Consider the following 12,996-nt stretch of genomic DNA (forward strand, 5'->3'; position numbering starts at 1 on the left):
GTATACTATGGCCCTCAGGCCAAATGCCCAATTTGGAAATTAACTTTTATTGGAATACAGCCACATGCTTTATTTAGTTATTATCTGTGTTTACTTTTCTGCTACAAGACAGAGTTGAGTAGTTGTGACAGAGACTATATGTACCAAACTCCTCAAGTATTTACTTTCTGGTCATTTACAGAAAAAATTTTGCTGACCCTGGTTTAGACCATTGAGATTTAATGTGATATGGTTGAATTTAGACATATCATTTTATTATTTGTTTTCTGTTTGTCCTCGTTTTTGTTTGTTTTTGTTTTCCCCTGTTCTTTTTTTTTGGATTTTGTTAAGTTTCATTTTTGGTATTTAATTATATCTATTGTATTTTTAGCTGTATTTCTTTGTATTTTTAAGTGGTTGGTCTAGGGATTATAATATCTAACTTTCTCAGTGTACTTGTTAATAGTGTACTTCATGCAAAACAGTGATGGCAAAACTTTGCAACCATATGTAAGTTCCTTTCCTTTATCCCCCTGCATTGATCTTTTTGCTATAGCTATATGCATTATATCTCCATACCTTGGAAGTCTCACCAGACAGTGTCAGAAGTTTTGCTTTTCAACAATCATACATATCTTCATAAAACTTAGATAAGGGGGGAAAAAAGGAATCTGTTATATTTATTCAGGTATTTGCCATTTCTCTTTTGTTCTCCTTTAAATTTTAAGATTAAAGACTCTGGTATCATTTCCCTTCAACCTGGAGGACTCCCTTTAGTGTTCTTATACATCAGGTCTGCTGGTGACAAATTCTTTTAGTTTTCTTTCATCTGAAAATGTTTTTTACTTCATATGCATTCCTGAAGGATTTTTTCACTGGCTATGTATAAGGGAAAAACTACACTCCTCCTGTGTTTTTCCTCTACTCTCAATACTATACTCACAACACTTCTGGCACTAGATGTGTGGTTTTTCCACATATCAAGCAATTCATTGCGAAACCAGCTTGGTGTCCTATAATTCAAGTTAATTCTGATATTAACTGGAATTAATGTAGATGCCACAGGGTAATGGCCTGGTCACATAAGACTACCCTCCACTTCCGATGACAGTTACAAGTAAAGGTTCCCAAGACCCCCTTCTTGGATTCTGTCATTTTCTAGGACAGCTTACAGAACTTAGGGAAACCACTTTCTTACATTTACCAGTTTATTACATAATTAAGGGTATGATAAATAATATAGATGAATAGCCAAATGAAGATATACATAGGGCAGGGTTTTGTAGGGTCCCAAGTGCAGGAGCTTCTGTGGAGTTGAGTTACACCACTCTCTGGTACATGGATGTATTCACCCACCCAGAATCTCTCCAAACCCTTTACTTTTGTGATTTGTATGGAGGCTTCATCATGTAGGCACCATCGATCATGAACTCAATCTCCAGCCCCTCTCCCCTTCTCAGAGGATGTAGGGGTGGGGCTGAACGTTCCAAGCTTCTAATCATGGCTTGGTCTTTCTGGTGATCAGCCACCATCCAGGAGTCCACCAAGAGTCACCTCATTAGAACAGAAGACCAAATCACCCAGAAAATTTTAAGAGACTTAGCAGCTCTGTGTCAGGAACTAGTGTCAAGGAACAAATATTAGAACAAAAGATGCTCCTAGTGCTCTTATCACTTAGGAAATTACAAGTTAAAGGAGTTCTGTGCCAGGAACAGGGACAGAAACCCATATATATTTTTTTCTATTATTTCACAATATGGAAACCTAGGTTGCCAGTCCTTTTCTGTTAGAAATTTAAAGATTATAGCTCCACTATTTCTGGCCCAGTAAATGGTCTAATATAGACCAAGATGGTGATAGTCTCTGATGAGAAATCTGCAGATATTTGAATCATTGTTCCCCTTGAAGATAGGGACCCTATTTTGGACCTTTTTCACTATTACCTACAATAAATGTTTCTTGAATTGAATTTATTGGATTGTATTAAATTTTTAGTAAGTTAATATAAAGACTAGACAGGCTTATTAGGGTTCCATTTCCATAGGCTTATTGGGATCTGAATTGCCCAATAGGTGTTATACCTGTTATATTTTATAATAGAAGATTTCTTTACTAGATATGAATAACCAGATAAAAGAAGCGATGCATTACCAAGTTTCTGAAATGTTTCCTTGGTGAATTGGCTTTGTTTCTATGTAAAAGGAAAATTGGAGGCAGTAGATGTTTGTCAGAGCTTTTTCCCCACTTCTCTTTTACATAAAAACTACTTACCATTTTATAAAATAATGGACAGTTAAGGGACATCCAGAAAGAAATGAGCCAAAAAGTGTTCTGTGAGAGTTCTGTGTTTTATAACATTACATTTGATGTTTGGATATCTACAGAGAGAATCAAATACAGCAGAGATTTCCTGTTGAAGCTCTCAAGTGTTTCCATCTGCAGAAAAAAACCAGACTTTCTGCCTGATCATCCCATTGTACTTCAAAAACCAGTAAGTAGTTTTCTAATTTTGTATTGTTTTAATTCTAAATATTTATCTTTTAAAGATTTTTGTATTGTTTTAATTCTAAAATATGTGTCTTTTAAACCTTTTTAATCTTTCTCATTGTGAAATATAATTCAGAAAAGTACATAAATCTAAATGTATATTATAACCAATTACTGTAAGTAATTACCACTCTGGTCAAAAATAGAATGGAATTGTCATATTTTAGGAAATATTTTTCTATTTTGTTTTTCAATTAAGTTTTATAATTCACCTGAAATTGATTTTACTATATGGTGTGAGGTAGGGGTGAAGTTTTATTTTTTTCTGCATGGATATCCAGTCATCCTAACAATATTTAGCGAAAGGATAGTCCTCTGCCACCTTTGCGGCAATATATTTACATGTGGTCTGTTTCTGGGCACTCTGTTCTGTTCAGTTACTCCTTTTATACAGTAAAACAACACAACTATTCTTCAACACGTCTTTGCTGTTTCTTAGCCCTTTATATTTCTGTGTCACCTCATCAAATTCTATCAGAGTAAATACACACAGTAAATACATACATGTATCTTTCAGGATATTGATTGGAAAGGACATGAGTTTCATGTCAGGCTTGGGTTCAAGGTGTAGCTCCACCTGTGTACTGGTATATTGTTCACACTTAGGCAAGTCACTTAACGTTCTTGAGCCTCAGTTTTGCAATTGTGATAAGGGGATGATTTCTAATTGTTAGGATTAAATGAAATGTATGAAATTGCTTTTTTAGTATGGTACTTATCTCTCATTATGTACTCAGTAGGTGTTGATTTTCATCTTTTATGGTCTTTACTTCCATTTTGACTGCAATTTGAATTTCTTTTATTTATAGTTTTCATAAACACCATTTTATACAGGTAAAGGCATATAAAAGGTATACAGGCATACCTCAGAGATGTTGCGAGTTTGGTTCCAAACAAATATCACAATAAAGGGAGTCACAAATGTTTTGGTTTTCCAGTGCATATAAAAGTTATGTTTACACTATACTGCTCTTAGTTGTGCAATAGCATTATGTCTGAAAAAAGAAAAACTATTTACATATCTTAATTAAAAAACACTTTATTTATTTATTGCTAAAAAATGCTAACCAACATCTGAGCCTTCAGCAAGTTGTAATCTTTTCGCTATGTAACATTGAAGATAACTGATCACAGATCACTATAACAAATATAATGATAATAATGAAAATGTTTGAAATATTGGGAGAATTACCAAAATATAACACAGAGACGCAAAGTGAGCAGATGGTGTTGGAAAAATGGTACCTATAGGCTTGTTTGTTGCAAGGTTGCCACAACCCTACAATTTGTAAAAACCACAGTATCTACAAAGAGCAGTAAAGTAAGGAAAGCCTGTAGTATTCTACTGAGATGAGTTCAGAACATAGGTATGCTAAGAATGGGTCAAATATGAGATATAAAATACTTCCTGTGTTCTCCATTTGGGGGATTTCTTACCCTTTGGCATTCATAGCTTTTTTTTCATAATTACAATTTTTTGTATTTTAGTTTATTCATAGTGTATCAGTGGTTCTTAATTTAAACTCACTACCTTGCAGACATCCAGCTAATTCTTTTTAAAATTAAAGCATAAATTTAAAAGTTTTTTTCATAATAGCTTGCTCACAGGACTATTTAATGAGGTAAAGCATCCTTGATGATATTTGAATTTTTCTACCTGTTCAGAGATCTTAGGGGCATATAATTCTTGGTCTATAAGAATACATCTAATCTTCAGTGCTATATAAAATATAGTCACTTTCTCATTTGAAGGCTTTCCACTTCTAACAACATTTTATTTTGTCAATAAAAGTTTGACATACGCATTATTTTGAGTTTACTTTTGTTTTATGCATTAATAACATTTTCTAAAAATTAGGTACCACAAAAACAGAACAACGGGTTTGGAATACAATCTAATATATTTAAATATAATATATGAATTATATAAGTTTTACTAAACACAGAAGAACTGCTTTATTTGACAAATTCCAGTTACTTAATAGTTTCTATAGTAACATGCATTTAGATCTACAAACACTTAATAGGTCACAATATTTGGTTTGATAAACTAATTAGTAACAGCTACATTCATTCAATCTAATTGATAAGTTAACTTTTTCTTCTTTATTACAGGAAAACAACCAAAGCTTTAAGTAGCATTTTAAGAACATATGTATTTGAAGATAAAGAATTATTAATTTTATATTTTGGACACCTGCAAATGAAGTAGATCTAGTAACAATAACTGTAATGGACTGTAACAATTCAATTTATTTTTAATTTTGATGGTTGGGTATTTGGTTTCTCCTAAAATGAGAAAGAGATATTTTAAACTCTAAAGAATTTTCTAATCAGTTTCAGCTTTGCAGGCAGTTTCCTGCATAAATTGGGAGTAACACTGGAAAGTAGGAATTTGGTTAGTGAAATGGGAAGACTGTATTTATAATTTGCATGCTACTTGCAATTTTTGTTTTTCATCACTTGTAATAATGGAATGGAAATGCAAGCTGTAAAGATTCTCAAATATAAAGTATATGCTACGATGTATATATGATACATAATTTCTTGTTGCTTTAAAGTTGCTTTTGTTCTGTTTCCCACTGATTTCATACCAGCACTTGAAAGGATTATTACAATCTCTCTAGAGGTTTAGAATGATTCAGGATGTTCAATGAATAGTTCAGTGACAGGAGGGAGAGTATTTTAAGAAGTATTTCTTTTCAAATATATGATTGTGCTCTAGGTTTGTGATAATAACAACATTGTCTAAGATTCTTTTATTTCCAAAAGAGGAATAATTGAGGCATTTGCAAATAATTGAGGTGCATTAAGTTTCAATGCTGTAATTTCTTATAACAAGTGTATGGATGGAGAATTGGGAGGTTTAAACTTTTAGCTCCTAGAAATTTTATACAATAAATCTCCTGCAATTTGTCACTCTTGTTAAAAAGAAAAGCTTGTTCCAGCACAGTGTCACAAAGAATTGCTCATATAAAGGTAAGTGTAAACTCTCCCTAGTTCTATCCTCAGATTCTCTCAGATCCCTGGGTCTATTGGCAAGGCATTCAAGGACATCATTTGGCAGAAAGTTTATCTTAAACTGAATTCTGAACTCCTAAAACCAGTACCTTTTTCTTCACTGGTCTTTAGACTTGTTACCCAGATTCAAACTTTAGTCCATGGCAGGTTTCCCAACTTGGTCTTTAGTATACTACTTTTCATTGCTTTGTTCCCCAGAAAAAGATTGCTTTTCAAATAGGAAAAAAAAAAAAAGAACGTTCACTAGTCATAAATTTATTGGTTACTTAAAAATGAGTTTATACCTACAGCCCAGTTTTTTACACTCATTTTTGCCCTACTATTTCCCTTTATATTATAGCTTCTAGTATTTATATGTGTATGAATACACACACATACACAAAAATACATGTAATTTATATAAGAGCTGGGGTCATCTCAATAAAAAAGTAATTAAAAAAGAGCTGGGGTCAGAATTACCATATAATTAAATTGGTTTGCTTTATTATTTGCCTATTCTCCAAGTCTGTTGACTTTAGTTAAAAGAAATATCGAACCTATTCCAATTTGGAATACAAAGAGCCCTTCCACTTAGCACTGTTACTGAGGGCAGACCCCTTTTAAAGTCGTACTACTACTCTAACTTTGGAAACTGCCTAGTATCCAAAAGACTTGATGTACTTCCTGAATCTGATACAGAAATGGACTGGCCAGAACAACATATTGATTAGCTATAATTTCTATTTTTGGAATCATTTATGACCAGCATTTTCAAGAAGAGTTTGTATATTAGAAGTCCCCGAGGTTTCAAAGTCTTTTGATCCTTTCTTACTGTATATAATCAGAGTGAGACTGCAAAGACTGTTTTATTATCTATTTGCCTTTGTACATATGTATAGCTTATTTGAATAATCATTGTACATCTCCATTCATGTTGTTCTTTGCTTTGTATATAAATTAAAAGAGTTGAGCCAGGTGTTGTTTCATAGTGTTTGTCATCTTTAGAAATGACCAAACACACACACACACACATATACACACACACGTGTGTATGTCAACATTTACTACCTATTTCTAGTAGAAGCTATTAAAACTTCTTTAATTTTATTTAGACTGAATGAGGATGGAGAGTACACAAAGGTATTGGCAAAAGTTAGTTTGAGAAAATATATTAGGTTAACTTTTATATTTAAAAAATAAAATTTTAGTTCAACCTTCCTTTTTGTCTGAGTTTAAAAAAAAAAAAAAAGGAAAAATTCACCTTATGTTTGTTTCCTGGAGGACCTGTGGTTTCAGAGGAATTTGGACTAGAGAATAAACAAATTTCTATATGCATTGCATTTTCATTAGCAGCATTTATCAGAATAAAAGAGATTTTATTAAAAATATTTATGAGCTTGTACAGCAGAATATATAAGGTACATAGTTTTAGTTGTTCTAGTGAAACTGGGATTGTAGTCATTCTAGTGTTGAAACTGAAAAATAGATGTTTTTTGTCCAGTACATATTTTATTATTTCCCTAAAGTTTATACTTGTTTTATAATTCTTTGTTCACTTAGGTTAAAATTTTGGTTTTAAAATATTTTGAAATCATTATTTAAATGCAAATGTCTATTTTTCATAAGTAAAGTTAGACCTCTGTATCATGTGCCAAAAATTCTGAACCACATTTTCTTAAAGTAAAACTCTTTTCTTGATTTGTTTAACTTACATACATGGAATTATGATGCTAACAAATGATATAATGGTGTTACATTACTAAATGGTACCCTGTCACAGAATTGCTCAACTTATGAAAAACCAGTTTATAACTTGACAGATGGATAGAGATTCTATTGGTTATAGTGAAGATTGGTTTATGCTCATGTATTAACTTGTTTTTAAGCTTAAACAACAGGGATGCACATGCATCCCTGCTCTCTCTCTCTGCATATAAGGATACCAGTCATATTGGATCATGTATTAGCTTTTTAAGTAACATAAAGTGAATAGTTATAGGATCCTGAGTTGGGAATGGAGTAGGTATTACTGAAGAATACATTTCACTCATGGAAAATCAGATACTTAAAAATCACAAAACACTGATTTAACCTTTATAGTTTATGACAGATCTACAAAAGCTGTCCTATGAAGTAATAGTCTAAAAGCTCTCACTTTAAATATTTTTTTCTCTATCATAACAATTTTGTTTCTTTATGTGTATACTTTTCATATATTATGATTTTGAGACTAAAGGGTTTTAGGTTTATTGTATGTAGCAATACAGCAGCAAATATTGAGAATAATAGTGAACTTTGAAAGTTGAGCTAAAATTTACATGAAAGATAAAGTGATAGAAGACATTTAAGAAGAGTGCACATCTTAGGGTAAATATATTTAAACAAAAGTAGAGAGTAGATTAATAAGTACAGAGAATTTTCTAATTCACATTTTAGATAAGAACAGTTGTTTTTTACTTGGAACCATAAAGAAAATGTTAAGGAACAGCTAGTTGTTCAGGATCCACCATGAAGCTGAAAAGAGAAAAAAGAGTTTTTTTTAATAATGAAAATAACTGCTAGGGCTAAGTTAGTTCAAGGTGCAAGTCATTCTTAAAAAGACGATTTTCCCTCATCTTTAGTCTGTATAATTACTTATCTTTCAAGTTACTATTTCCTGACTTGATTGAACTTTCCTGTGCACTTGTTAGTTGTACCATATCTTTTGGCACTTGGTTGCAGTCTAACTAAAAAGTTTTGGTTATATATGAATAGAGCTTGTCTTGGCAATGAGATTATAAACGCCCTGAAGATAAAATCATGTTGTTGTTGTTTTAATTTACCCAGTTCAGAAAGTTTGGGTATAAGCAAGTGGATGTGTTTTAAATAATATTTTTTTAGTGTATCTGTATTGTAAAATTAGAAATATTTTCCCCAGTAAATGTAAGTATCCCAAAGACAAACCCATGTCAAAGAAGTAAGATTGGTGGAATGAGGTGAGAAACAGACAAATATAAAGGATTAAAATTTATTTTCAAAGCTGTTTAAATAATACACTTACTGACAATAGGATCTTACTTTCTTATGTATCCTTTTTTCCCATAACCATAGGGTTTTCTCCTTTGCCAAGAGATATTCTGCTCCACAGACCAATTCTTATGCTCTTTTTGTCTGGGTGTTTTATGATGGCTTATCAGCATAGGCTCCATATTCCAGTATGCCTCATTTAAGTGATTTTTATATTTGAGAGTTCATAGGAATATATTTTGGTTTATATTTTTGTATCTAGGTGCAGACTGGTTTAGTTGCTTTATTTATTTTTTTAAATAAATTTGTTTTATTTATTTTTATTTTTGGCTGTGTTGGGTCTTTGTTGCTGCTCGTGGGCTTTCTCTAGTTGCGGTGAGCGGGATCTACTCTTCGTTGCGGTGCTCGGGCTTCCCACTGAGGTGGCTTCTCTTATTGTGGACAGAGCACGGGCACTAGGTGCATGGGCTTCAGTAGGTGTGGCACGTGGCTCAGTAGTTGTGTCTCACAGGCTCTAGAGGCCAGGCTCAGTAGTTGTGGCACACGGGCTTAGCTGCTCCATGGCATGTGGGCTCTTCCCGGACCAGGCCTTGAACCCATGTCCCCTGCATTGGCAGGCAGATTCTTAATCACTGCGCTACCAGGGAAGTCCCTGCTTTATTTCTTAAGATGTATCTTAAACCACTTAGAAATCTTAATTAAAAAGCAGTCTTATTAGAAATTATTTGTGAATTAGTAATACAAACCCACTCATTCTGTGTTTCTAACTGTAATAAGTTTCAGATTTTTATTTTAGGTCAAAATATATGCAGCATTTCAAAACTACATAAAATGAACAAAACTAGTTATTAAAAATACGTCATATGAACATTAAAATCATAAATAATATTTATAAGCTAATTTCAGCTTTTTATCCAGGGAGATATATATGCTGTTTGTCCCCAAGGGAAGTCAGCGGTTAACAGTGATAAAACTTTCAGTTTAAAATAGAGTAGGATGACCCAATAGATGTTAAAAATCTTGTTTGAAGTAGGTTTTTAAAATTGTGTTAGAATCAAGCCTAACTTTTTTTTCTATCAATTCCAGTGGTTGTAGAAATTAGATGTGATGTGAAAATCAATGAAAAATAGGGTAGCAATTAAAAGGCATTAAATTGTATTCACTCTGAATTCTGAGAACAAGAATTGATCCAGTTTTATCTGTACTCAGTTTTTTCTCTCTAAATTAGGAAATGCTCTGAGAGAGAAAGAGTAATAGAATACATGTACCAATGACACTAATAGTGCATAGAAAGTTAATCCAAGATGATTAAAGTTAGGCCATAAAAATCTACCAGATTGTTCTAAATGTGCTATTCTTACTATATTTTTTTCCTGCTACCTTGTTAGCCTCCCTTTCTGTACTCTTTTCTACTGTACTGTCAAAGTGTTTTCTCTCCTGGAAAGACTCAAGACATCAATAAGAACAAGTTTCTTTCTTTCCTTCTATACTGTAGAAACTGTGGTTTCAAGATTGGGAGAGTTGAAAATGGATATGATGTCAGACACAAAAATTACAAGTGTCAGGACTTCTTGGGAAATTCATGACTGAATACCAATGCATTTATGATGATATCAAAGTCCTTATTCATTCGTTCATTTAGAAAATACTTGTTTCCTTATGCCATACACTATACTAATACTGCACTAGGGCAGGGGATATGAAGATAAATAAGATGTGGCTCTTGCTTTCCTGCATTTCTATGCACAAAAGCTGTAGCAGTCATATTTACAGAAGTTACTTGAACTAGAACTAGTTCTTTTCTTCTCATTTATAACAGACTGTTCAAGTCTGGTATAATGTTAAGCTAAAACTTTTTGGATAAGTTTAAGGCAGTCATTGAAGTCTTCCTTAACAGCCTTTGCTACCAACTCACTTGCAACTTTCCAGAAGCTATTGTGCATCCTAATTTAAACCGCATGAGTCAAATTGTTAATCACGAGAAATTTCAACCATATTCTTGGCTTCCTCAATTAAGGGTTAAATCTGAGATATACAGCAAGAGAGATTCTAAAAGTCTACCATCTCTAGGTCAGATAAACCTGCCCTTAAGATCTAGAGTAAATACATATTAAAAATCAGGCTGAGACTGTCAGAGTCAGCCAACTTGAAAGCATTCACACCTGATCTCCCCATCTCCTCACCTAGCTTCAATTCCAGAATTGACTTTTTCATTTTCCATTTATTACCAATCCATCAAAATCTACCCTAATTTTAAAATTCCTACCACTTTTTTAAAACTTCTCTTGTCAAATCCAATTTTCAGTCCCATTCTCTTCAGTCATGCTCTACTACCTTGGCCTTCTGAGGAGCACTGTACCTTGCATGTTACTCCTCTTTTGGTTTCCTTGATACTCTGCAACTGTGACTCTCCTATCTCTGGTTCCCCTCAGTCTCCTTAATGAAAGGAGGCTTTTCTCTCCCAACCTTTTAAATAAAGGCAGTTCCTCAGGCTTCTGTGAGATATTTTCTTCTTACCTACACACTTTCTCACCAATCCCAGGCTTCAACCATCATCTTGCTATGGTTAACTCCTGAAAATTTTATCTGCAAGGGAACTCTATGGGTATCTTCTTGGTTCAGATGCTTTTTTTTTTCCTGGCCTAGATTATTGCCCTGCCTGACCAATTTCTCTCCTCTCAATGACATTCACCTTTTTCCCTCCTGCCACAGTTACTACTGATTAGAGCATTCACTAGCCCTCTCAAAAACCTTTAATGACTCCATAATACTGTAAGAAGAAAGTTAAAATTCCTTATTATATTTTCAACTCCCATTTCCTACTCTCTTCTCTCTTTACACACGTACCATATACAAGCCTTATGCTTTAATCATATCTTTGCACCAATTAACACAGCACATTTAACATTTCTTGCATTTGTTCATGTCTACAATTTACCTCTATCTAAGTACCCTTCTCCATTTTTATTTGTCCAAATCTCATTTTTTAAAGTCCAGCTCAAGGATCATCTCCTCATTAAAAGCTGTTAAAGAGGCAATCCACTCTAAATTCACATAGCACATTATGACTCTAATGGGTAACTACTATGTATGTCCTGAGCTTGTTATTTTTCTGCAAACAATTGTCTTTCCTACTGGACAGAAAGCATTTTATGGGTAGGGACTGTATTTTTACTTTGTACCCTCTGTAGCTCCCAACAGAGTGCTTGTTCATAATTGGAGCTCAATCAGTGCTAGTAAACAGGCTAGGAACCCCAGTATCCCCAGTGCCTAGCACTTATTAACATTCAGTAAAAGTATGTTTAATTGGTAATTGAATGGATGGGTAGATGAACAAATGAATTTTTGTTCTCAATTATCTTAAATAAGCTTTGGCTAGGCCAGACTTCTCAGACAAGTTCATTTCAAATTTCTTTTTCCCTTCTCCATTTTTTCCAATTACAAAAAATATTTTAACAATTATTATAATAAAGATATTTCTAACATAATTCTAATCTCCAATCTATGGGTCACCTATTTCAAATTTATTCAATACACCATAATATAGTAAAGCATTTGAATAAGTTTTTGAAATGTCATATTTGTACTTCAAATTGTTAAAAGGTGACCAGCAAATGACTAATATTAGGTTTAATACAGCCAGGAATACAAATAGGGTCAACTAAGGACTAAAGGCAATAGAAAAAATATATAGACCTCTTATTTCCTATCCCCACTCTCAAATTTTAAGATAGATAAAAAATAGAGTACAGTTAAGGGGAAGGGGCTAGAACATACTGTCTTTTAAACAGAGAAAGGCAATACAAAAGCACATAGAAGAATTGTGAACCCAGGATAATTACCAGGAACTAGCATAGTAGATGTGAGTTCTGGAGTTTCCAAGAAATCCACATTACTTCTTTGGAAGGTCTTGCTATAATTCATCTGACGGTGGCTGTATAAATAATTATAGGTTACGGCTGTGCAATTTATTACGATCTTCCTGAGTAGAATGTAGCACAGTTCAAATTCACTCAAGGTGGCAATGTTTCGGATGATTTAGATTAAGTGCCTGAATACGGACTTTTCTTGGTTATTTACCCTTAAAAAAAAGACTAAGGAGTAATTTAACAAGTATCACCAGAAATTTTTTTAAAACAGGAGAGCACTAATTCTCTAGAGAAGATAAAAGGAGAAAACTGTAATTGCAGCAAGAAGTTTAAACAGAAGGAAGACTATCTTGGGCATCAGGATGTTGAAAAAATAGGATAGCTAAGAAGAAGGACTATAGATTTTCCATCTCTAGAGGATAAAAAGAAAGAAAAATCATCTAAAAGTATAGGCCTGGAACTACAGAGTTGAATAAGTTGCCTTTAAAGCTCCCTTTTGTGCCTGAAATTCTATTGATGTCATTATGCATTATAGCACAGTGTTTAAAATAGCCACAAAAATAAAATTTTTAGGTGAAATATGTATCAACTAAAT

At 33.1% G+C, this 12,996-nt stretch overlaps 2 protein-coding genes across 4 annotated transcripts in view; one reads left to right on the forward strand and one right to left on the reverse strand.

Annotated features, from left to right (window-relative positions):
• The window catches only part of C17H8orf88 (chromosome 17 C8orf88 homolog), a 46,647-nt gene extending 41,578 nt beyond the window's left edge, over positions 1-5,069 (forward strand). For all 3 annotated transcript variants that reach the window (XM_007177494.2, XM_007177496.2, XM_007177495.2), the window contains exons 5-6: positions 2,364-2,470; positions 4,642-5,069. In XM_007177494.2, the coding sequence (XP_007177556.1) occupies positions 2,364-2,470; positions 4,642-4,665 (131 nt within the window). In that variant the 3' untranslated portion in view covers positions 4,666-5,069. The remainder of the gene's footprint in view (positions 1-2,363; positions 2,471-4,641) is intronic.
• Positions 5,070-8,014: 2,945 nt separating this feature from the next.
• NECAB1 (N-terminal EF-hand calcium binding protein 1) overlaps positions 8,015-12,996 on the reverse strand; it is a 219,208-nt gene continuing 214,226 nt past the window's right edge. The window contains exons 11-12 of the mRNA XM_007177498.2: positions 12,375-12,466; positions 8,015-8,040 (exon numbers count right to left, since the gene is read on the reverse strand). Of these exons, the coding sequence (XP_007177560.2) occupies positions 8,015-8,040; positions 12,375-12,466 (118 nt within the window). The remainder of the gene's footprint in view (positions 8,041-12,374; positions 12,467-12,996) is intronic.

Source organism: Balaenoptera acutorostrata, chromosome 17, assembly GCF_949987535.1.
Source record: "Balaenoptera acutorostrata chromosome 17, mBalAcu1.1, whole genome shotgun sequence".
Taxonomy (NCBI): domain Eukaryota; kingdom Metazoa; phylum Chordata; class Mammalia; order Artiodactyla; family Balaenopteridae; genus Balaenoptera; species Balaenoptera acutorostrata.